This window comes from Castor canadensis, chromosome 10 (genome assembly GCF_047511655.1).
Source record: "Castor canadensis chromosome 10, mCasCan1.hap1v2, whole genome shotgun sequence".
NCBI lineage: Eukaryota > Metazoa > Chordata > Mammalia > Rodentia > Castoridae > Castor > Castor canadensis.
In genome coordinates this window covers 116,115,154-116,136,995 of record NC_133395.1, presented here as the reverse complement: position 1 = coordinate 116,136,995, position 21,842 = coordinate 116,115,154, and the positions used below count along the sequence as shown (strand labels likewise).

The following is a 21,842-nucleotide window of genomic DNA, read 5'->3' as shown; positions in this document are numbered from 1 at the left end:
TTGAGGCTTACACAAAACATATAACAGGCTATTTTAAGTTGATAACCATGTTGATTGCACACACAAACTATACACTTTTATTCTCTTTCATTCCATATTTTATATTTTTCATGTCACATTTTATATTTTCTTAAAATTTGTGTATCTTTCTTTGTCCAAGCCAACATGGGCAAAAAGCAAAACCCTATCTCCAAAATAAACAGAGCAAGAAGGGCTGAGGGCATGGTTCAAGTGTTAGAGTGCCTGCCTAGCAAGTGGGAAGCCCTGAGTTCAAATTCCAGGACCACCAAAAAGAAATTGTATCCCTTAACAAGTTATTGTAGCTCTAGTTGTTTATAATGGCTTGCCTTTTAGCCTTTACACTATAGAGATATAATTGTTTTACTCACCGCTATTATGGTGTTAGAATATTTTGGATTTGAAACTATACTTAACAGTGAGATTTATACTTTCAAATGCTTTCATGTTCTTAATTAGCATATTCTCCCTTTAACTTGAAGAATTTTCTTTAGATTTCTTTAAGTCAAGTCTACTGGTGATAAACTGTCTCAATTTTTAGAACACCATTATCACTCCTTCAGGATTGAAAGACAGGATTTCTGGGTATATTTTTTGTTGGCAGTTTTTCTTTCAGGATTTTGCATATACAATCCTACCCAGCTTGGTCTGCAAGATTTCTGCTGAGAAATCTGCAGAGAGTCTGCTGGAGGTTCCCTTATATGTGATCATTCACTTTTCCCTTGTCTTTGCTTTTCATTAGACAGTTTGATTAGGATTTGTTTTTGTGTGAATCTGTTTTGGTTCATCTTATTTCATATCCTTTGAGTTTCTTGGATCTAACTTTCTATTTCCTTTCTCAGACTTGGGAAGTTTTCTGCCAATATTTTTTGGAATATGCTTTCTGTCCCCTTCTCCCTCTCATCTCCTTCTGGAATACCAATAATATGTAACCAGTAATGTTTGATGGTGTCCCAGAAGTCTCTTAGACCATTTGCACTCTTTTTCATTCATTTGTTTTCATTTTGCTCCTTAGATTGGATGATTTCCTGTGATCTGACTTTGAGTTCACCAGTCCTTTCTTCTGCTTGATATAGTATGCTGCTGAGCCACAATGTTAAATTTTTTATTTCACTTATAGTATTCTTTAGCTCTATAATTTGTGTTTCATACTTCCTGTCTGTTTTTCCCTTGCTCTCTCGACCTCAACAAGTATCTTCATGACCATTTGACTTTATGACCTTTGTTAGGTAAATCACATATTTCCACTTCACTTAGGTTGGTTTCTGAAAATTTATCTTATTTTTTTATTTGGAATATATCCCTGTTTCTTCATTTATCTTGATTCTCTGAGTTGGTTTCTGTACATTAGTTAAGACAAGTACCTTTCCAGTCTTATTAGGACTGGCTTTATGTAGGAGAAGAATCTTGCCAACCTATCTAGCTGAGATTTCAAGGAGCTACTTAAATCCTTGTGTTTTTCCAGAGTGCTGTTTCTGATTTTGGTGACCCCATAGAAGTTAGGATTATCATGGCATGACAGTAACCTTAGACTGGTATGGTAGTAGCCAGACTCTCTGGGTATAGCTGGACAGGTTTAGATGTTAGATGTGTATCCCAGTTCCTTATATCTTCATAATGAAGCTGAGTGTGGGTTTATCTCCTACATCTCTAAATTATGGCAGGGATAGAGGCTGTGGCAAATGCTTATACTTACCTTCAGGCTGTGCCCTCTGATCCTGAGAAGATAGCTGCTGGAAGCAAGTCCACTATATGTCTACACATCTTGTTTTCTGTAACTAGGGCCACTCATGCATGCCAAGTCTCATCAACTCCCAGAGCTCGGTTGTTAAGGAAACAATCCCTTGGGTAGGAGCAATAGAAATTGTGGCACTTGCATGGCCAAACTCTTTTCAGGAAGAATGAGCAGGCCTAGATTTTTCTCTGGGGTGAGCCAGAGGGCAAGGCCCATAAAGTGTTGAGCTCTGACTTTGTCTGCTAAAGAGCTCTTATTTGTTTATCCCATTAGCTTCTGACACAAGTTAGTTAGGAGACCACACTGTCAAAGAGCCAATGAAAATGTGGGCTATAAGCCCCTTCTAGAGAGAAAAATGAGAGATGTATATTCTCACTCCTTTTCTGCACTACTCTAAGGAGGAGTAGTTCCTGGAAGTGATTGTGCACACCTTTGTTCTGTAATCCCAGGAGAGTTGCATTGCCTGGACCCATTTGTTCACAGAGCTAAGAGATTTAGGATGAAGTCCTTAGGGGGGAAGCTGTAAAAGCCAGGGGCAAGCAATGTGTCACAAATCCTTTCAATATAGAATCAGGAAGCTTTATTTTATTCTTCATCTCCTATTGTGTTTTATTTTCCAATTAGAGTATTTGAGAGACATTTTATTCTTCATCTCCTATTGTGTTTTATTTTCCAATTAGAGTATTTGAGAGACAACACAAATTATAGTACAAACCGAACAACTATATCTATTCTTGTTTAATAAAAAGACATAGGGGACATATATGGTTTTTTTATGGTGCTGAGAATTGAACCCAGATCTTTCACATTAAGCAAGTGGTCTGCCACTGAGCTACATTCTCAATCTGACATATAGGGGTCTTAATAGTTTAATAACTGATAATGTAGCAGGGAGAAGGACCAGAAAAGGAATAGGCAAGTCTGTATTCTGATAATGTAGCAGGGAGGAGAGCCAGAAAAGAAGCAAGCAAGTTTGTGTTCTGATAATGTAGCAAGAGGGAAGGGATGGCATAACAGAGAGATAAAACTTAAAAAAAAATCTAAATGTGAAGAAGGTCACATAGCATTGGGGGGAGTTAAGTAACCAATAGAATTGCATGCAATCATATATGGGTTAAACTTTGCTTTTTGCTTCTGTAACCTGCTTGTAAGGGTTTATAAGGTGAGACCCATTTGTTCTCGGGACTCAGCCTTTGGACTCGAGTCTGCTGAGTCTGTGCTGACACATTAAAATGTTGCTTCTTGCTGAATTGCCTCAGTGTCCCATGTCTCTGTTCAAGATTCCAGCAACAATAGTTATTAATTTCATGGTTTTATAGTTTAATAATCAAAATAATGTTTTATATTTTATATCTTTTATTATAATTATTAACACATATCAGTTGTATAAATTAATGGGTTTCACCATCACATCTCATGTATGCTCTGATCATGTCCACTCTTCCTTCTATCCTCTCTTGCCTCTTCTCCCTTTTCCTCTATACCTCTCTCCCCTTTTCCTTTCCTAATAGAGGGAGCTATGTTTTTAGAGCCTCTATTGTGCATTATTCTTCAAAAATGTTGCCCCTAAGTGTTTACATGCACATACAAAACTGCTACTTGGCCAGGCATGGTGTTTCATGTATATAATCCCAGGACTCAGGAGGCTGAGGCAGGAGGAACGTAAGATCCAAGCAAAACAAAAGCCTGCCACTTGTTTTGTGGTTTAGAGAGACATGTGTGTACTTAGTCCCTGCTGTCTCAGAGCTAGGAGATTTAGGATGCAGTCCTTTGGGTGAAGGCCAAAAAAACTTGAGTATTCAATATGTGGACAAACTCTGTTCTAGAGAGATTAACAGACCTGGAGTTATGTCTTCATTCAGCCTTCTTTTTGAAGAATATTTTCACTTAGTATAGAGTTCTAGATTGGTAGGGTCTCCCCTCCCCACTTCCCCAGATCCATTGACTTCTGGCTTTCATTAGCATGCTTAGTCAGGCATTTTTCTTGCTTATACTTCCTTGAATGTAATGTGATTTCCCCCTCGGATCATTTTTAGTAATTTCTCTTTTTCCTTATTCTTGAGCAGTTTGACTATGTGCTTAGTAAATTTTTTTTTACTTTTTTACTTATCCTGCTTGTGACTTGCTGTGCTTATTGAATCTGTGGGTTGATATGTTTCTCCAGAAAATTCTTAGTAATTATCTTTTCAAACATTTCTTTCTCCATATTTTATTTTTTCTCTTCTCCTGGAGCACCAATGACATGTATGTTATACCATTTTATACTGTCTCACATGTCTCTTATGCTCCGTTCTTTTGCTTGTTTTTCTTTGTATTTAATTATTATATGTTTTATTGACTTATCTTCAAGATTAATGATCCTATCTTTGGTTTGTCTAGTTTTCTGGTAAACTCATTCAATGAATTCTTAATTTTACATATTTTGTTTTTGTGTTATAGTGTGTCTAATGTGGTTCTTTTTAGAGATTCCATTTCTCTACTGAAAGTCTCTTTCATTTATTTTTCTCTTATTACTTCATAAAGGTTGTTTTGAAGTTATTATCTGTTAATTATGATATCTCAGTCATCTGAGTTTTTTTTATTTACTGCTTCTTTTCTTGGTCATTAGCTACTTCTCATAAATTGTAAGTTTTAATATAATGTTGAACATTATATTACGAAAAACAACTGTAGAGGCTAAACTAGTATTATTTTCCTATAGAAAACTCACATATTTTCCTCTTTCAGGAAGCTAGATGGAGTTGCTAATCAATTTAATCAGGAGTTAACCTAAGTTGAAGTTTTATTGCAGCATTATTGAGTTATAGTTTATCTCTGGTTTCAGATATCTTTAGTATACAGTTATCCTGCCCATCCAGCAGGATTTTGGAGTCTGAGCATCCTGAGACTAAAGAAATTCTCTGTCTGTGCTTTCTAGGTGAACTCTTAGTCTCAGTGTCACTTCATGCTCAGTAAAAAGCATAGGCAATGGAAAAAACCAGCTGTGCATCTGGGATTCCTCCAGATTCAAGTCTATCACATCAGTTCACACAACCATTAAAATCCCTACTATTTTCTCCTTACTTTAGATAGAGTCCCTATGCCAATTGCAGGGCCAACAGATTGCCCACCATGTCTAGGCTTAGGAAATGTTGCCAGTGGTAAAAACAGCTGTGGCCATGCTTACCTAGGAAATACTCACCTCTCTCTGAAACTGAGTTCCATTACATTTATTTGCATCCAGAGTGCTCCTATGTCTTTAAATTTTTAATGATTTTTTTAGCTGCTCTATTTATTTCTAGTTACTATAGTGTAAAGGATTATCTGGCATATTCTTCCATATCCTTACCAAAACAGAAGTTTGGTAAACACTTTTAAAGAGTTGTTTTTATGCAACATACATGACATACTAAAAGTATTTTAGTTCTACTTGTTCCTCCTCTTAATTTAAAAAAATAAAGCTTTTGTTTGACTTGATTTATAGTAACATTTTATAGAAATGCATTATAATTTTTTAATTTTAGGAATTTTTGGAATGTGCTCATGAAGCCTGCAATGAACATAATCTTCAGCCTGTTAAATTTTTTATTGAAAAAATGATTCAGACATATGAAATGATGATTGTTAGACATGGGTAAGATTACAGATTATCTGCTGCAGTTAGGTGTTTTTTAATTAAACTGTTGAAACAGCTAAAATTGATTAACTAAAAGAAGCAATGAAGTTTATATGCTAGTAGGTTAAGGAGCAAACAACTCCTCCCTTCCTAATAGTTAGACAAAGGTTTGTTGTTCTCCCGTACGTGTCCAACCAGAGTTGGTTAGGAGCCAGGCATGTCAGTGTATGCCTATAACTCCAGCACTTAGTGACAGGATGAGGCAGGAGACGGTGAGTTTGAGGTCAGCCTAGGCTACATAGTGAGACTCTGTGGAAAGAGAGGAAGGAAGGGAGGGGGGGAGGGGTGGGGGGGAAGGGAAGGAAGAAGAAAAAGAAACCAAAAAAAGTTTGTAAAGAGTGTTCACTCCGTGATCTAGTAGTAATGACCACCACAGTTTTGCACTTTTGGTTGTCAAAAAATGTTACTTACCCTCCTTGATGTACATAAAATAAACGCTTCCCTTCCCGGGGAGAAACCCAAACGTTACAATCAATAAATGAAGTGTATTCAAAGTTCAGGACCTCTAAATGATCCATGGTTATCTCTGTATCAGATCTGGAAGTTGTTCTTCTGGATCCAGAGACCTACAAACTACAAAAACAAGGTGCCTGCCCTCTGCATGCCTGGTATAAATAGCCCGATTGCTAGAACAGGACTGCCAGAGTCAACACTCCCAATCAGAAATTGAAGAATGTCTATGTAGCAACTCTGAAATGCAGGTGGGCACTTAAGGGCCCCAGTTCCAGAGATGGATTTTCTATGACACTAAGGAGTTTAAGCTTCAGGACCTCTCATTTGTAAGGGCCCATCCAAGGGCCCATAAACATTTGGGTATATAATTTATTGAATGGGGTGTCATTAAAATGAAAATGGTCATTTTGGATTCATAATTATTTATGCATTTTTTTCCTTAAAGAGATACACCCCCTACCCAAAGTGTATAAAAGCTCCTTATAACTTAGATCTTTTGCTTGATTTTCCTTTCTGGAAGAGGCTTTCCAGTCAGTTTTTCTCCATGGGACTTTGTTTAGCCTCCTGAAAGGTCTTTCTATTTTCATTTTCTTCCCTGGCCTGTGTGAAGTAGTCAGAAGGGTGAATATTATCCTAGCTGACTAGGGAATGTTTTCAGCTTGCCTTCTGCTGACAGAAAGTTGGGGTCTCATTAGTCAGATAGGTTTTTTAAATGGCGGGGTTCAAAAACACTTTCTATTATGCAAATTTTCAAACAGATACAGAAATGAAGGAAATAGCACAATCCATCTTCATGCATCCAATACCCAAGAATCATTGAAAATCTTGAGCATTCGTATATGTTTCAGGCTAGATTCAGGCTGAGTGTTTGAGAGGAGGTGTTGTCAGTAGATGCCTCAAAAATTTAATTAGATTTTTATGTTTTATTCCAGGCAGGTCCATGTGCCTATAGCCATAAATAAAGTCCTTATTAAGTCTTATTTCTTTTCTTTTTTGGTAGTATTGGGATTGAATTCAGGGTCTTAGGTTTGCTAGACAGGGCTCAACCATTTGAGCTATGCCCCTGGTCCTTTTGCTTTAGTCATTTTCCAGATACAGTCTTGCCCAGGGCCAGCCTGGACCATGATTCTCCTTCCTATACCTCCCATGTAGTTGGGATTATAGATGTGCCACCACTCCTGGCTTCTTGTGAAAGGATCTTGCTAATTTTTTTTACTTGGGCTGGCTTTGAACTATGATCCTCCTGAGTAGCTGGGATTACAGATGTGCATGCTACCATAAAGTCATATCTTTTTAAGTTTCCTTGTAGTACCTTTGAACCTACCAGTTTGAGGGGTCTACAACCTTAGTCTATTTTCCCTGAATTATTTTGTGTTCCTGAAATGATTATAATAGTCCTTCCTTATCTGCAGTTCTGCTTTCCACTATTTCAGTTACCTATAGTCACCTATAGTCAGAAAATATTAAAGGGAAAATTCCGTATTTTGAGAGACTATTTTCACATAATTTTAATTATAGTATATTGCTATGATTGTTTTATTTTTTATTGGTTAGTATTAGTCTTTTAGTATGTCCAATTAATAAACTTGATCATAGTTATGTACATATAGGATACATAAAATAGATAATACTGTTTAGGCTCGGTACTACCCACAGTGTCGGGTATCTACTAGGGGTTTTAGAACATGTCCTCTACAGACTACTATACTGGGAACTACATTAGTCATTCATAGATTTTAATAATGTGATAAAATGACCCTGCCCTTGCTTTGATCCTTGGTGCCAAGCTGGGTTTTAATAGATCTTTGTTATGTTTTCTTAATTTTATCTCCTACCAATTGGGAATGAGAATAAATTGCCTCATTCAATCATAGAGGTCCCTGACTCTCTGGCCTCCCTCTATTCTGGCCTGTGTATAGGCAAGCAGGTCATCTCTTAGAGTTCTTTGTTAAATCTAGCCACTGTCTTCATTATATACAAATAACACTCTCTTTACTATTTTCCCCTAAAACTTTTATTTCATTAATTATGTTATCTTTCTTCCACATTTCTAAAGAGATTAATTTACCAAATGTTTCATCATTGCATAATAATAACTGCCAATCTTGTAGCCTCTGAAAAATGCTAATTTGTCAACTATGACCTGGCCTCTAAGCCAGTACCGTATATTTTAGACTTTTTTTATTATGGCAAAACACCACCCCACTTCAGTTTCCAAAAGCTGTCATTAATTATGACCTATGCTACTCTGTAGAAACAATCAGTACCCAGTTCTTAGTGACTTATAAAACGCAGGTTTATTTCTCATCTGTGCTGTATGTCCATTGCAGGTTAGCAGGGAGGCTCTGCTCTCTTGGTTTCTCAGGGCCCCAGGCTGTTAGAGTTGTTTTACCACCTCCACATTGTGGGTCACACCCTGCTAGAGGGAGGAGAGCTCTGTCATGTCACTTAATGGATATAATCTACCTTTGCTTGGATGCAATAGTCATTCATTTCCTCTTATTACTCATTGGTTGGCACTAGTTACCTTGTCTTTCCACAAGAATAGCCAGGAGCCCTATATGTGCCAGGAGGGAAGAGATCCAGAAATTTTTGGCAAAGAGCACTAGTAATTACAGTACCAAATGAAGCTTTTGAAATGGAAATTCTTCCCACTCCTCTTTTTAGGTGGCTTCTAGCCTCAACTTTTTATTTTAAGAATATATAAATATTTCTGGGTGCCTATAACCCCAACTACTTGGGAGGCAGAGATCAGGAAGAAAAGTTAGCAAGACCCCTATCATCTCAACAAACAAGCTGGGCATAGTGGTATATGTCTGTAATCCTAGCTATGAGGGAAGTATAGGTAGAAAGATCACTGTCTAAGGCCAGCCAGGACAAAAATGAGAGACCCTATCTGAAAAGTAATAAAAGCAAAAAGGCCTGGTGGTGTGGCTCAAGTGATAAAGTGCTTGCCAAGCAAGTGCAAAGCCTTGAGTTCAAACCTTAATACTACCAAAAAAAATCTGGGCATGGTGGTGCATAGCAGCGATTTCAGCAGTCAGGGAGGCATAGGTAGGAGAATCTGGGAAGGTCATAGCCCAAGGCCATCCCTGGGCAAAAATGAGTGGCCTTATCTGAAAAATAACCTCTCAAGTGATAGAGCATTTGCTTAGCAAATGCAAGGCCCTGAATTCAAACCCCAGAACCACAAAAAGAATATATAAATATTAAGTTTTCTATGTCATTTAGAGACTTTTTATTATATTCTATTTTGTTGATAATGATATTAATGTGGAAAATTTGGTAGAGAGTCAATCAGTTTGAAAGTTAAATGTGTTTCTGTTATATCTTAGAAAACTTCATGTAAGTTCAAAAAATTATATATAGTAATTATCACAGCATAATGTTTTATATACAGCATAAATAATTTAACTCATCATCTTTAAAGACTCTTATTGTGCAATTACTTCTTCAATAGTTTTATGTTAGTCGGAGAGCCTTTTGCTGCCAAGACAAAAGTTCTGCATGTGCTGGCTGATACTCTAACACTCATGAATGAACGTGGCTATGGAGAAGAAGAAAAGGTCATTTATAGGACGGTAAACCCCAAAGCAATTACTATGGGCCAACTCTTTGGACAGTTTGACCCAGTGTCTCATGAGGTAATCTACCATATAATGTCCTCAATTCTCCTATTGACAGTGCATGTTAAGCCAAGAAATTTGAAGTATTTTTATGTTTTTCTGCTAAATCCAGTTTTATAAAGGGAGCTCTCCAACTCTTCCTTTTTTTTTTTTTTTTCTCAGTGGACTGATGGTATTGTGGCAAACACTTTTAGAGAATTTGCCTTATCAGAAACACCTGACCGGAAATGGGTTGTATTTGATGGTCCTATTGACACTTTGTGGATAGAGAGTATGAACACAGTATTGGATGATAACAAAAAGGTAACTCATGATTAAGAGCAGAGCAGATTCAAATATGCTTAAGCAATTCTAGGATTATATATTTAAAATAAAGGATTTAACAAATTGGATAGGTTTATAAATGATCTTTTCAATGAAAACTATGTTGTAGTAAGTCTTTTATTTCTTTTATGCAAGAAGGTATATTTGTGTTCAAAATACTGTATTGCCAAGTGCAGTGGCACATGACTGTAAACCCAGCATTCAGGAAGTTGAGGCAGAAGGATGAGAGTTCGAGGCCAGTCTATCATCCTCATGAACACTGGATCTGGCCAAGTTGTAGGAAAGAGGAGGAGGGGAAAAATTGCCAGAGTTGTTAGCTAATGAAAGGGGAAATCCTTTGGTGCTAATGGGTGACAGCACCAAGGTTGTTATCAAGCGAGCAAGAGTTGTACTTGATGCTGAAGTAGAAGTAGTTAGGAAGTCACACAGTAGAGTGGCACATAGGAGAATGTTTGCTGAAATAATCAGATTAAAAGTATTCTAGACCAGCCGTTCTGCAATGCTGAAAATATCTGTATTGTCTGATAAGGTAGCTGCTAGTCACATGTAGCTCTTGAACATTTGAAGTATAATTTACTGCAATTGAAGAACTAAACTTTAAATTTTATTTAATTTTAGGTTGATAAATTAAATAGGTATTATGGCTAGTGGCTACAATATTAGACAATACAGCTTCAGACCACTCATTTATTTTATAGCTAAAAAACTGGATCCAGAAATGTTAAATTCATCATTGTTGACATACAACTTCATAGGGGTAAAACTGGGAATAGAATAATGACTGTAAGAGCAGAAAGGAAGCACTGAGAAGCAAATGTGGAGAATAAATTTAAAATATTTAGTAGTGAAATTAATTTGCTGTATAGTTATTAATAATCATTAATACTGTTAAAAGTTAGTGATAACTCAAAGGTGTTTGAGAAGATAAGATAGTTTTAATAATAATAGACAAAAGAGAACAGGAGGTATGACTCAAGTGATAGAGCACTTGCCTAGCAACATGAGGCCCTGAGTTCAAACCCAGTGCTGCCAAAAAAAAATAGACAAAATAAGAATTTGAGTGGGGAAAGCAGTTGATAAATTCAGTTTTTGACATATTTGATAAAAGAGGAAGTGTTTTAGATTAAAGGAGACAAGGAAACCTAACAAACAGAGCTAGACCAAGATTTGTCTGGCTTCCATTCTAATATTTACTCTGTTATATCACAGGAGATGCTTTATCTTGTAAATAAAATAAATTTTTACCTAAAAGTCTGAAAAAATTTTAATAAATGTTTGAAAAAATAATTGCCTTTAGCTTTGCCTTATGAGTGGAGAAATCATTCAAATGTCTCCTCAAATGAGCCTCATCTTTGAAACAATGGACCTTTCCCAGGCCTCAGTAAGTTCCTAAGTTAATATAATAGTATTTTGTTTATTTCATTCAGTAATCTAGTCAAAAGTGTGAAGGGGTTTGATACTAAGAATAGAAAGATGTGTAAGACTCAGTGTATGTTTAGGAAGGATGAGAAGTATGCTAAAAAGTAATCTCAATTCATTGTCACATGTAAGTGCTCTAAGAGTATGAAGAGGACTGAACCCACAAGGGAAAGAGAGGGGAGGACCAGACAAGGTGCTTGAGTGTTTGATCTGGTTTTGAGAAGGATATAAGACTTCTCCAGGGAAACTGGTTGGGTCTAGGCATTCCAAAGCATGGCAAGATGATATATAAAGATGTGGAGCCAGGACATGTCTGGGGAGCTGAACTGAAAATAGTTTTTTGTTTGGGGGAATATCTGTAGAGATAGACAGAAGCCAGATCATGAAGGACCTTATAAGTCATCTTCAGGAGTAGCTGATAATTTCCACGTACCACTAGTGAAAAAACAACCATGGAAAAAGAGAACTTGTCTTTTTTTCTCTAGCCTGCTACTGTAAGTCGTTGTGGCATGATTTATTTGGAGCCCTCACAGTTGGGATGGGAACCACTTGTATCTTCATGGTTGAATTCATTGAAAGAGCCTCTGTGTGAACCAGAACATCAAGCTCTTCTTAAAGGACTTTTTGACTGGTTAATAATACCTTCTTTAAGGTTTCGTAAGAAAAAATGCAAGGTAACACTATAATTCTTTGACCCACTCAAGGTTCCTTAGTTTCAGTTCAATTTAACTAAGTCTAAACTTACATTGGTAGAGTGAATAACTAAAACTGGTTTTCTCTTTACACCCACAGTTTTGTATTGCTCAAGTTACGGTGAATAACCTAGAGGTTAAAGTTACTACAGCTAAGCTATTTATATCAAGCCATAATACCTAAAGCTTAAAAAATCCCAAGTATTTTCTGCATTTTAAAAATACTTTCAGTATGTGTCTTTGCAAACTCACATGTATATTTAGTTTTTACATATTATTTTAGTTTCTATTACTATTGTATTATTTTTTGTTATGTATTGTATTAGTTTCCTGAGGATGTCATAACAAATTACCACAATCCTGGTTTCTTAAAACAGTGGACACTTATTCTCTCATAGTTCTGGAGGTCAGAAGTCTGAAATCAAAATATTGTCAGAACTATGCCTCCTTGGAAACTCTAAGGAGAATCTTTCCTTACCTGTTCCAATTTCTGGGGCTCCAGGAGTCCCATGACTTGGGGCTACGTAATTCCAGTCTTTTCTTCCAGCTTCACATGGCCTCTGCTCTGTGTCTCTTCTCTGCATGATGCTTATACATGGGTCTTGAATTTAGAGTCCTTCAGATAATTCAAAATGATCTCATCTTAGGATCCTTAATTTTCAAAGACCTTTTCCCAATAAGATCATATTAATAAATTCTTGGGATTAAGATATGAAAATATCCCTTTGGGACCACCATTCAGCCATAGCCCCCCACACACACACATACACATATATGATTGCTTACATATAAACAAATATATTGAAAAGAGGCATTCAGTAGATTTCTCATCCTAAAATATTATTTTAGGGATCGGAAAAATATTATGCATAAAGTAAAAAACTTGACAAGTTCACTTTATAAAGAGTCTCTACAATATCTTCCTAGAGAAAATATGCAAAGTTCTTCTGCAGTTTTTCAGTTTTAGAGCTCTAATAGTATACATTGTAAATAACAGAAAATAGGCTCCATCTTTCCAGGTAATGAGTGATGGATTTTCTTTTTATAATTTTCATATTTTCTACATCCAGCCAGTTTTAAAGAGCTATTGATTTTTCCTCTTTAAAAATGTTTCCAGGGCTATTGGAATGGCTAAAGTAGTAGAACACCTGCCTAGCAAGTGTGAGACCCTGAGCTCAAACCTCATTGCCACCAAAAAAAAAAAAAAGTTTATCTTTTCTCCGTTCTTGTTTCTCCATTTTCTCCCCCTGCCCTTCTCATTATAGTAGCTTCAGTTCTGACCTCCATTGTTTCTTACCTGAATCGATACGATAGAGCTGCTCTGCTACAGTCTGCACTGTGCAATGAGAATGAAGACTCTCAAACAGTCATTCTCTTTATTCATTCACTTAAAACTCCTTTGGAGGAAATGTCACAATGAAACTCCCTGTATAGCTATCTTAAACATAAGGGGAAAAAGATATAAGGAAAAGGTGAAGGAGGTTAATATAGTGGAAATATCATGTACACACCATTGAAAATGGAAGAGTGAGACCTGTTGAAACTCTTCCGGGAATGGGGGGAGGGGAGATAATGGAGAATGATGGAGGAGTGAATTCAGCTATGATATATTCTAAAAACTTTTCTAAATGTCACAATGTACCTCCAGTACAATAATAATAGTAACAATAATAATAATAATTATATATAATAATTATAGCACTGGGGCTTGAACTCAGGACCTTCAGCTTGAGCCACTCCACCAGCCCTATTTTTCAGAAGGGTTCTTTGAGGTAGGGTCTCATGGAACTATTTTTCCCGGGCTGGCTTTGAACCGTGATCCTCCTGACCTTTGCCTCCTAAGTAACTAGGATTACAGGCGTGAGCCACCAGTGCCCAGCTAATAATAGAGTTTTTGAAAACTCCTTTGGAACCCTCTTCTTTTTTTATTATTATTATTTTATTATTCATATGTGCATACAAGGCTTGGGTCATTTCTCCCCCCTGCTCCCACCCCCTCCCTTACCACCCACTCCACCCCCTCCCTCTCCCCCCCACCCCCTCAATACCCAGCAGAAACTATTTTACCCTTATTTCTAATTTTGTTGTAGAGAGAGTATAAGCAACAATAGGAAGGAACAAGGGTTTTTGCTGGTTGACATAAGGATAGCTATAAGGGAGTTGACTCACATTAATTTCCTGTGCATGTGTGTTACCTTCTAGGTTAATTCTTTTTGATCTAACCTTTATCTAGTTCCTGGTCCCCTTTTCCTATTGGCCTCAATTGCTTTTAAGGTATCTGCTTTAGTTTCTCTGCGTTGAGGGCAACAAATGCTAGCTAATTTTTTAGGTGTCTTACCTATCCTCCCCCCTCCCTTGTGCGCTCTCGCTTTTATCATGTGCTCAAAGTCCAATCCCATTGTTGTGTTTGCCCTTGATCTAATGTCCACATATGAGGGAGAACATACAATTTTTGGTCTTTTGGGCCAGGCTAACCTCACTCAGAATGATGTTCTCCAATTCCATCCATTTACCAGCGAATGATAACATTTCGTTCTTCTTCATGGCTGCATAAAATTCCATTGTGTATAGATACCACATTTTCTTAATCCATTGGTCAGTGGTGGGGCAGCTTGGCTGTTTCCATAACTTGGCCATTGTGAATAGTGCCGCAATAAACATGGGTGTGCAGGTGCCTCTGGAGTAATCTGTGTCATAGTTTTTTTGGTATATCTCCAAGAGTGGTATTGCTGGATCAAATGATAGATCAATGTCTAGCTTTTTAAGTAGCCTCCAAATTTTTTTCCACAGTGGTTGTACTAGTTTACATTCCCACCAACAGTGTAAGAGGGTTCCTTTTTCCCTGCATCCTCACCAACACCTGTTGGTGGTGGTGTTGCTAATGATGGCTGCTCTAACAGGGGTGAGGTGGAATCTTAGTGTGGTTTTAATTTGCATTTCCTTTATTGCTGGAGATGGTGAGCATTTTTTTCATGTGTTTTTTGGCCATTTGAATTTCTTCTTTTGAGAAAGTTCTGTTTAGTTCACTTGCCCATTTCTTTATTGGTTCATTAGTTTTGGGAGAATTTGGTTTTTTAAGTTCCCTATATATTCTGGTTATCAGTCCTTTGTCTGATTTGTAGTTGGCAAATATTTTCTCCCACTCTGTGGGTGTTCTCTTCAGTTTAGAGACCATTTCTTTTGATGAACAGAAGCTTTTTAGTTTTATGAGGTCCCACTTATCTATGCTATCTCTTTGCTGTGCTGCTGGCGTTTCATTGAGAAAGTTCTTACCTATGCCTACTAACTCCAGAGTATTTCCTACTCTTTCCTGTATCAACTTTAGAGTTTGTGGTCTGATATTAAGATCCTTGATCCATTTTGAGTTAATCTTGGTATAGGGTGATATACATGGATCTAGTTTCAGTGTTTTGCAGACTGCTAACCAGTGTTCCCAGCAGTTTTTGTTGAAGAGGCTGCCATTTCTCCATCATATATTTTAGCTCCTTTGTCAAAGATAAGTTGGTTATAGTTGTGTGGCTTCATATCTGGGTCCTCTATTCTGTTCCATTGGTCTTCATGTCTGTTTTTGTGCCAGTACCATGCTGTTTTTATTGTTATTGCTTTGTAATATAGTTTGAAGTCAGGTATTGTGATACCTCCTGCATTGTTCTTTTGACTGAGTATTGCCTTGGCTATTCGTGGCCTCTTGTGTTTCCATATAAATTTCACGGTAGATTTTTCAATCTCTTTAATGAATGTCATTGGAATTTTGATGGGAATTGCATTAAACATGTAGATTACTTTGGGGAGTATCGACATTTTTACTATGTTGATTCTACCAATCCATGAGCATGGGAGATCTCTCCACCTTCTATAGTCTTCCTCAATCTCTTTCTTCAGAAGTGTATAGTTTTCCTTGTAGAGGTCTTTCACATCTTTTGTTAGGTTTACACCTAGGTATTTGATTTTTTTTTTTTGAGGCTATTGTAAATGGAATTGTTTTCATACATTCTTTTTCCATTTACTCATTGTTAGTGTATAGAAATGCTAATGGTTTTTCTATGTTGATTTTATATCCTGCTACCTTGCTATAGCTATTGATGATGTCTAGAAGCTTCTGAGTAGAGTTTTTTGGGTCTTTAAGGTATAGGATCATGTTGTCTGCAAATAGGGATATTTTGACAGTTTCTTTACCTATTTGTATTCCTTTTATTCCTTCTTCTTGCCTAATTGCTCTGGCTAGGAATTCCAGTACTATGTTGAATAGGAGTAGAGATAGTGGGCATCCTTGTCTGGTTCCTGATTTTAGAGGGAATGGTTTCAGTTTTTCTCCGTTAAGTATAATGCTGGCTGTAGGTTTGTCATATATAGCTTTTATAATGTTGAGGTACTTTCCTTCTATTCCTAGTTTTCTTAGAACTTTTATCATGAAATGGTGTTAGATCTTATCAAAGGCTTTTTCTGCATCTATTGAGATGATCAAGTGGTTTTTGTCTTTGCTTCTGTTAATGTGGTTTATTACATTTATTGATTTTCATATGTTGAACCACCCCTGCATCCCTGGGATGAAGCCTACTTGGTCGTGGTGAATAATCTTTTTGATGTGTTGTTGAATTCAGTTTGCCATTATTTTGTTGAGGATTTTTGCATCAATGTTCATTAAGGAGATTGGCCTATAGTTCTCCTTTCTGGAGGTGTCTTTGCCTGGTTTTGGGATAAGTGTAATACTGGCTTCATAAAATGCATTTGGCAGTTTTCCTTCCCTTTCTATTTCGTGGAACAGTTTAAGGAGGGTTGGTATCAGTTCTTTAAAGGTCTGATAGAATTCAGCAGAGAGTCCATCAGGTCCTGGACTTTTCTTTTTGGGGAGACTCTTTTTTTGTTTTTTTTTTTTTTGGTGGTACTAGAGTTTGAACTCAAGACCTCACACTTGCTAGGCAGGAGTTCTACCACTTGAGCCTCTCCAGCAGCCCTTTGGGGAGACTCTTGATTGCTGCTTCAATTTCATTTTGTGTTATAGATCTATTCAGGTGATTAATTTCCTCTTGGTTCAGTTTTGGATGATCATATGTATCTAGAAATCTGTCCATTTCTTTAAGATTTTCAAATTTATTTGAATATAGGTTCTCGAAGTAGTCTCTGATGATTTCCTGGACTTCCATGATGTTTGTTGTTATCTCCCCTTTTGCATTCCTGATTCTACTAATTTGGGTTTTTTCTCTCCTCATTTTAGTCCGGTTTGCCATGGAACCCTCTTCTTAAAATGAGATCTTTGACATAGTCTATAATGCCTCTTGGGATCTGACACTTGTTTGCTTCTCTAGCCTCATTTTTTGCTATTCCTCCTTCACACCCTATTTTTTTGTTTGCGGGATTGAACTTGAGTCTCAAGCTCGGCATTCTACCTCTTGAGCCATGCCCCTACTCCTTTTGCTTTTAGCTTGTTTTTCAGATAGGGTCTCATACTTTTGCCCAAGCTAGTCTTGGACCATAATCCTCCTACCTCTGTCTTCCAAGTAGCTGGGATTACAGATGTATACCACCATACCTGGCCCTTGCTGCCTTATTTTGACGCCTTAGAGAATCTTCTTAGTAATCTGTTCACATCTCCATTTCTTTAAATATGTAGCATTCCCTGCCTTGAACATCCTTTCCTTCTTTACCTACCAGACTTACGTTTTCCTTTCAAATCTAACTCAGCTATTGCTTCTTCGGGAAAGTTTTCTTTGACTATCCTTCTGTTTCCCTGGGTCTGGGCTAATTGTTGTCCTAAGTATTCCAGTAGCCTCCTCCTATTCTGTCCATGAAAGATAAAATACAGGTATATTGGTATAGTATGTCTTTCATAAATGTTTGTTGAACAAGAGACTTCATTTCTGTTATCCTTAGAGTGTTGTTTGTTCTCTTACAGAACCTAGTTTGTCAAAGTATTTAGAATAAGAATATATTGTGTAAAATTTTGTAATATAGTAACATGCTAAACTAAAATATTTGAGAAATGGTTTAATCATGCCTACAATTTAAATTCTTTTAAGTTTAGATGTTATAAAGACCATATGAACACTGCATGTTATTATCAGTTTTTCAAAATGAAGTGTTTACTTTCTTTTATTACCCAAATAAGGAAAGTTATGAAACTGTCTTATTCTTCTTACTTTGCAGGAACTGATTCCTACAAGTGATAGCAATGGGGTTGTATCTCTCACACGCCTATTTGAAGTGCTACTCTGTAATGTGGTAGAAAGTGATCCTACTAGCAAGCATATTCGTGTTTGGATTATGGTTGGTTTTACACTTAATGTGGTTTTAAATTACAGGGTGAAATATGCTTCTGTCATTCAGAAATGATCATTGAAAGAATAGCTGAAGACATTACTGCTGCCCTTACCCGGCATTCTGATACTAAAAAACCTCTAAAGAAAACAAAATATGTCAGAATGAACCAAAACTGCACTATTATTTAGGGAAGATCATAATTTGATAAACACTTAATAAGGTGATTTAACATCAATCCCAGGTTGGACTTGATGTGAATTGATTTTTGTCTCAGTGGTAAGCCAGCATTTAGGCAGCATAGAAACCAAGTATAAAAAACCAGGAACAGGTGTCCAACAGGCTAGGTGGAGCACTGGGGGCACAGTCCATGAGGACTTAGGTAGGGGAAGTCAGTAGTCCTAGAGAGCTGATGTCTGGAAATCAAAGAAGACCAGAGACTGTGGGAATGATGAAGACAAACAGAAATTATCAGTGGGAGCCAATGGAAAGAGGGGTTTTTTGGTTTTGTTTTGTTTTGTTGCAATACTGGGGTTTGAACTCACAGGCTTACTAGGCAAGTACTCTACCACATGAGCAATGCCTCCAACCCTTCTCATTTTATTCTTAATGTCCAAGATCTCTCCTCTCCTCTTCCCTTCTACTCTGCTGCATTGATTTCCTTTCATCTTGTTGTTACAGAAAATCTTCTACCTCAGACATCTCACTTTCCAGGGTTCCCTGTTAACCATAACCTTTTCCTTTCCACCTTGCTTTCATCTTATATTCCTCCACTTTAGAAGAAACTGAACAGACATGTTGGATATATAATATTTTTTTGGTGGTACTGGGTTTGAACTTAGGGCCTTGCACTTGTCAGGCATGCACTCTAGCTCTTGAGCCACACCTCAGCCCTGAAGTATAACTTATTTATCCCTTTTTCTCGCTAGATTTAGAACTACTTTTCACAGTTCTAAACATTTCTCTATACTTAGCATTGTTACCTTTTATAAAATAAAAGTATCCCAGGAATAGTTCACCTATGTGTAACCTTATACATTTCCAGAAAAATTCTGTTTTCTTGGTACATTTAAACTCCCAACTTTTTCAAATGATATTTTAATTTTCTCTTAAAATATACTTTTTGACTAGATAAGGCATGTACATAGAATGAAATTCAAAAGACAAAAGTAGGTTTTCCATCTATATCAGTCCTCCCCAGCCCTATGTAAATATCTAGAGGTATTTTATGCATATACTCTTTTATGTGTGTATATTTTTATGCATGTTAACATACTATCTGTACTAATTATTATCATCACTTATAATATGTCTTCGAAATTGTTCCATATCAGTACTTAGTGTTGTTTTTTTGTTGTTGTTTTTTTGTGGTTCTGGGGACTAAACACAGGGCTTTGCACATCCTAGGCAAGTGCTTTATCGATTGAGCTATGCCCCCAAACCCTTTTGTTTTTGACACAGGGTCTCACTACCTTTGCTTGAGCTGGCCTCAAATTCCCAATATTCCTGCCTCTACCTCCCAAGTAGCTGGATAACAGCCACCATACCTGGCTTCTTAGTTGCCTTTTATAAACAGTTTAATATATATCAGTATATGTACATAATTTAATTAAACAGAATCCCTATTGAAGAATCTTTGGGTTGCTTCTGTTCATGTGCTATTTCAAATGTGCTTCAGTGATTACTACATACATCATTTTCACAGATGAGCATATATTTGAAGACAAACTAAAAGACATTCCTAGATTATCTGATATGGACATGTAAGAGTTTGATGGATATTGCTACATGAATGATTTTTATATGGTTTAGCTGTGTTCCATTCTACTTTATATATGACCTTTCCAATTAGATTGAGCAGGCCCTAATATGTTAAGTGAAAGTTGTTTTTCTTTAATTTTTAAAAAAATACTTACCATGAATTAATTTTTTTTTCTACTAACAGGCTTGTTTTATATTCTCTTTGATTTGGTCCATTGGAGGAAGTTGTGATACAGAAGGTCGTACTTTATTTGATGGTTTCATACGGTCAATCGTAATGGGAAAAATGGAAGAAAACCCAGTGCCAGCCAGTGTGGGTAAATGGGAATGCCAATTTGATGAAAAAGGCCTGGTCTATGATTACATGTATGAGGTATGACATAAAATGCTTAAATGATAAGATAATATACACAAAATCCCAGATGAGCATATAAAGCATTATGTTTCTGTCGAAAGGGTGATTTTTATTCTTGAGGTGAGCTTTTTAGTCCCTTCTCTTTACTTCTGCTCATATAACTTGTGGACAGCATAGATAAACTTGCTTTAATAATATCTTATAATTTATTTCTAGCTTTAATCAATTTTCCATCTTATAAAAGAATCACAAAAGGCTTCTTTTATACAGCAAGCATTTAAATAATCATTTTATTCATACAAATTTTATTTCACAACTCATAAGAGTCAGATGGAGCCTTAGTCATAATTTACATAAATTATAGAAACTTAAGTGAGTGACCAGGAGAGCCAGGACTTAAATAGAGTTCTGCTGACTAACAGTGCAGAACTCCTTCCCCCAAGCCCATGCAAACCCAGAATCTTAAGAATGTGATCAGAGAGAGAGAGAATTTCATCCTCATTTTTCATAGTGAGAAGTCAATAAAGTGATCGCTAAAAGTGAAAAATCAAGATGTGGAAACACAAGCATGTTCTTTAAGAATGAATGTAAATACCAAAATATCCAGCTTAAAGAAAATGGAAGTATGGAATTGCTATTTTTCTTATTCTGTAAAGCTTTTAATTCTGAAATATGCATATACAAAACTATAATAAAAATCTAAAACTTGAAAAAATAAGAATTATTAAAGAAATGTTTACCTAAACTTACAAAATTACCACCATCCAAACATAAACCACAGACATGTATTAATTGCTATAAAATAGGAAAAGATTCTTAGATCCAGTTATAGCACCAGAGGGAGGTCCTAGATTCCTGCTGCTTCGCTAGGTGTTAACTTTACTACTTGATAGTGATCTGGGGATCTCTGGGGAGAGGGAAGGACAATCTGGAGAAGAAAATGATAGGTGGCAGTGGTGGACATTAGAAGAAAGTTATGTGTGTCAGGACAGCTACTCATTCATTCAGCCCGCAGTTCAAAAGAATTTCAGTATGGTCACAATTAGTACAGCTATGCTGAGACATCCTGGCTAAATATCAGCCTGGATTAAATGTCAAAGAGAATAATTTTAGAGAAACAAATAATACACTATGGTGATCTTTTATTTTTAGTTAGATTATTGCCCATTTACTTCAAGATATGAAAAATATGAAGCCCAAATCCAGGAACCTGTAACTTGACATACATGAGAGTAGCTTTGGAATAAATAGTATATGCAAAAGGACATCTTAAAGGCATGTATGTGGAGAAGATTGGATATTAAGAGGATATAAAGGCAAACATCTAAAATTCTAGATATGTTGAATTTATGACAAAGTGTCATTACATTCTTCAGATTATCATTTAAAAGGGGAAAATATGTATTTCTTAAATTGGGTGGTAAGTTTGCAGATGCTTATTTTACTAATCTGCTTTATGACTTAAAATGTTATCTACATTCTTTTATATGAATCTACTGTTTCATTATAAAGATATGAGATGACTAAAGTGTTTAAAGCAAGCAGTATA

General features: G+C 36.5%; 1 protein-coding gene across 1 annotated transcript in view; it reads left to right on the top strand.

Moving 5' to 3' along the window:
* The window catches only part of Dnah12 (dynein axonemal heavy chain 12), a 201,843-nt gene that overhangs the window by 93,807 nt on the left and 86,194 nt on the right, over nt 1-21,842 (top strand). Inside the window, exons 31-37 of the mRNA XM_074044013.1 lie at nt 5,257-5,366; nt 9,322-9,505; nt 9,650-9,790; nt 11,109-11,192; nt 11,716-11,904; nt 18,067-18,186; nt 20,123-20,311. Of these exons, the coding sequence (XP_073900114.1) occupies nt 5,257-5,366; nt 9,322-9,505; nt 9,650-9,790; nt 11,109-11,192; nt 11,716-11,904; nt 18,067-18,186; nt 20,123-20,311 (1,017 nt within the window). The remainder of the gene's footprint in view (nt 1-5,256; nt 5,367-9,321; nt 9,506-9,649; nt 9,791-11,108; nt 11,193-11,715; nt 11,905-18,066; nt 18,187-20,122; nt 20,312-21,842) is intronic.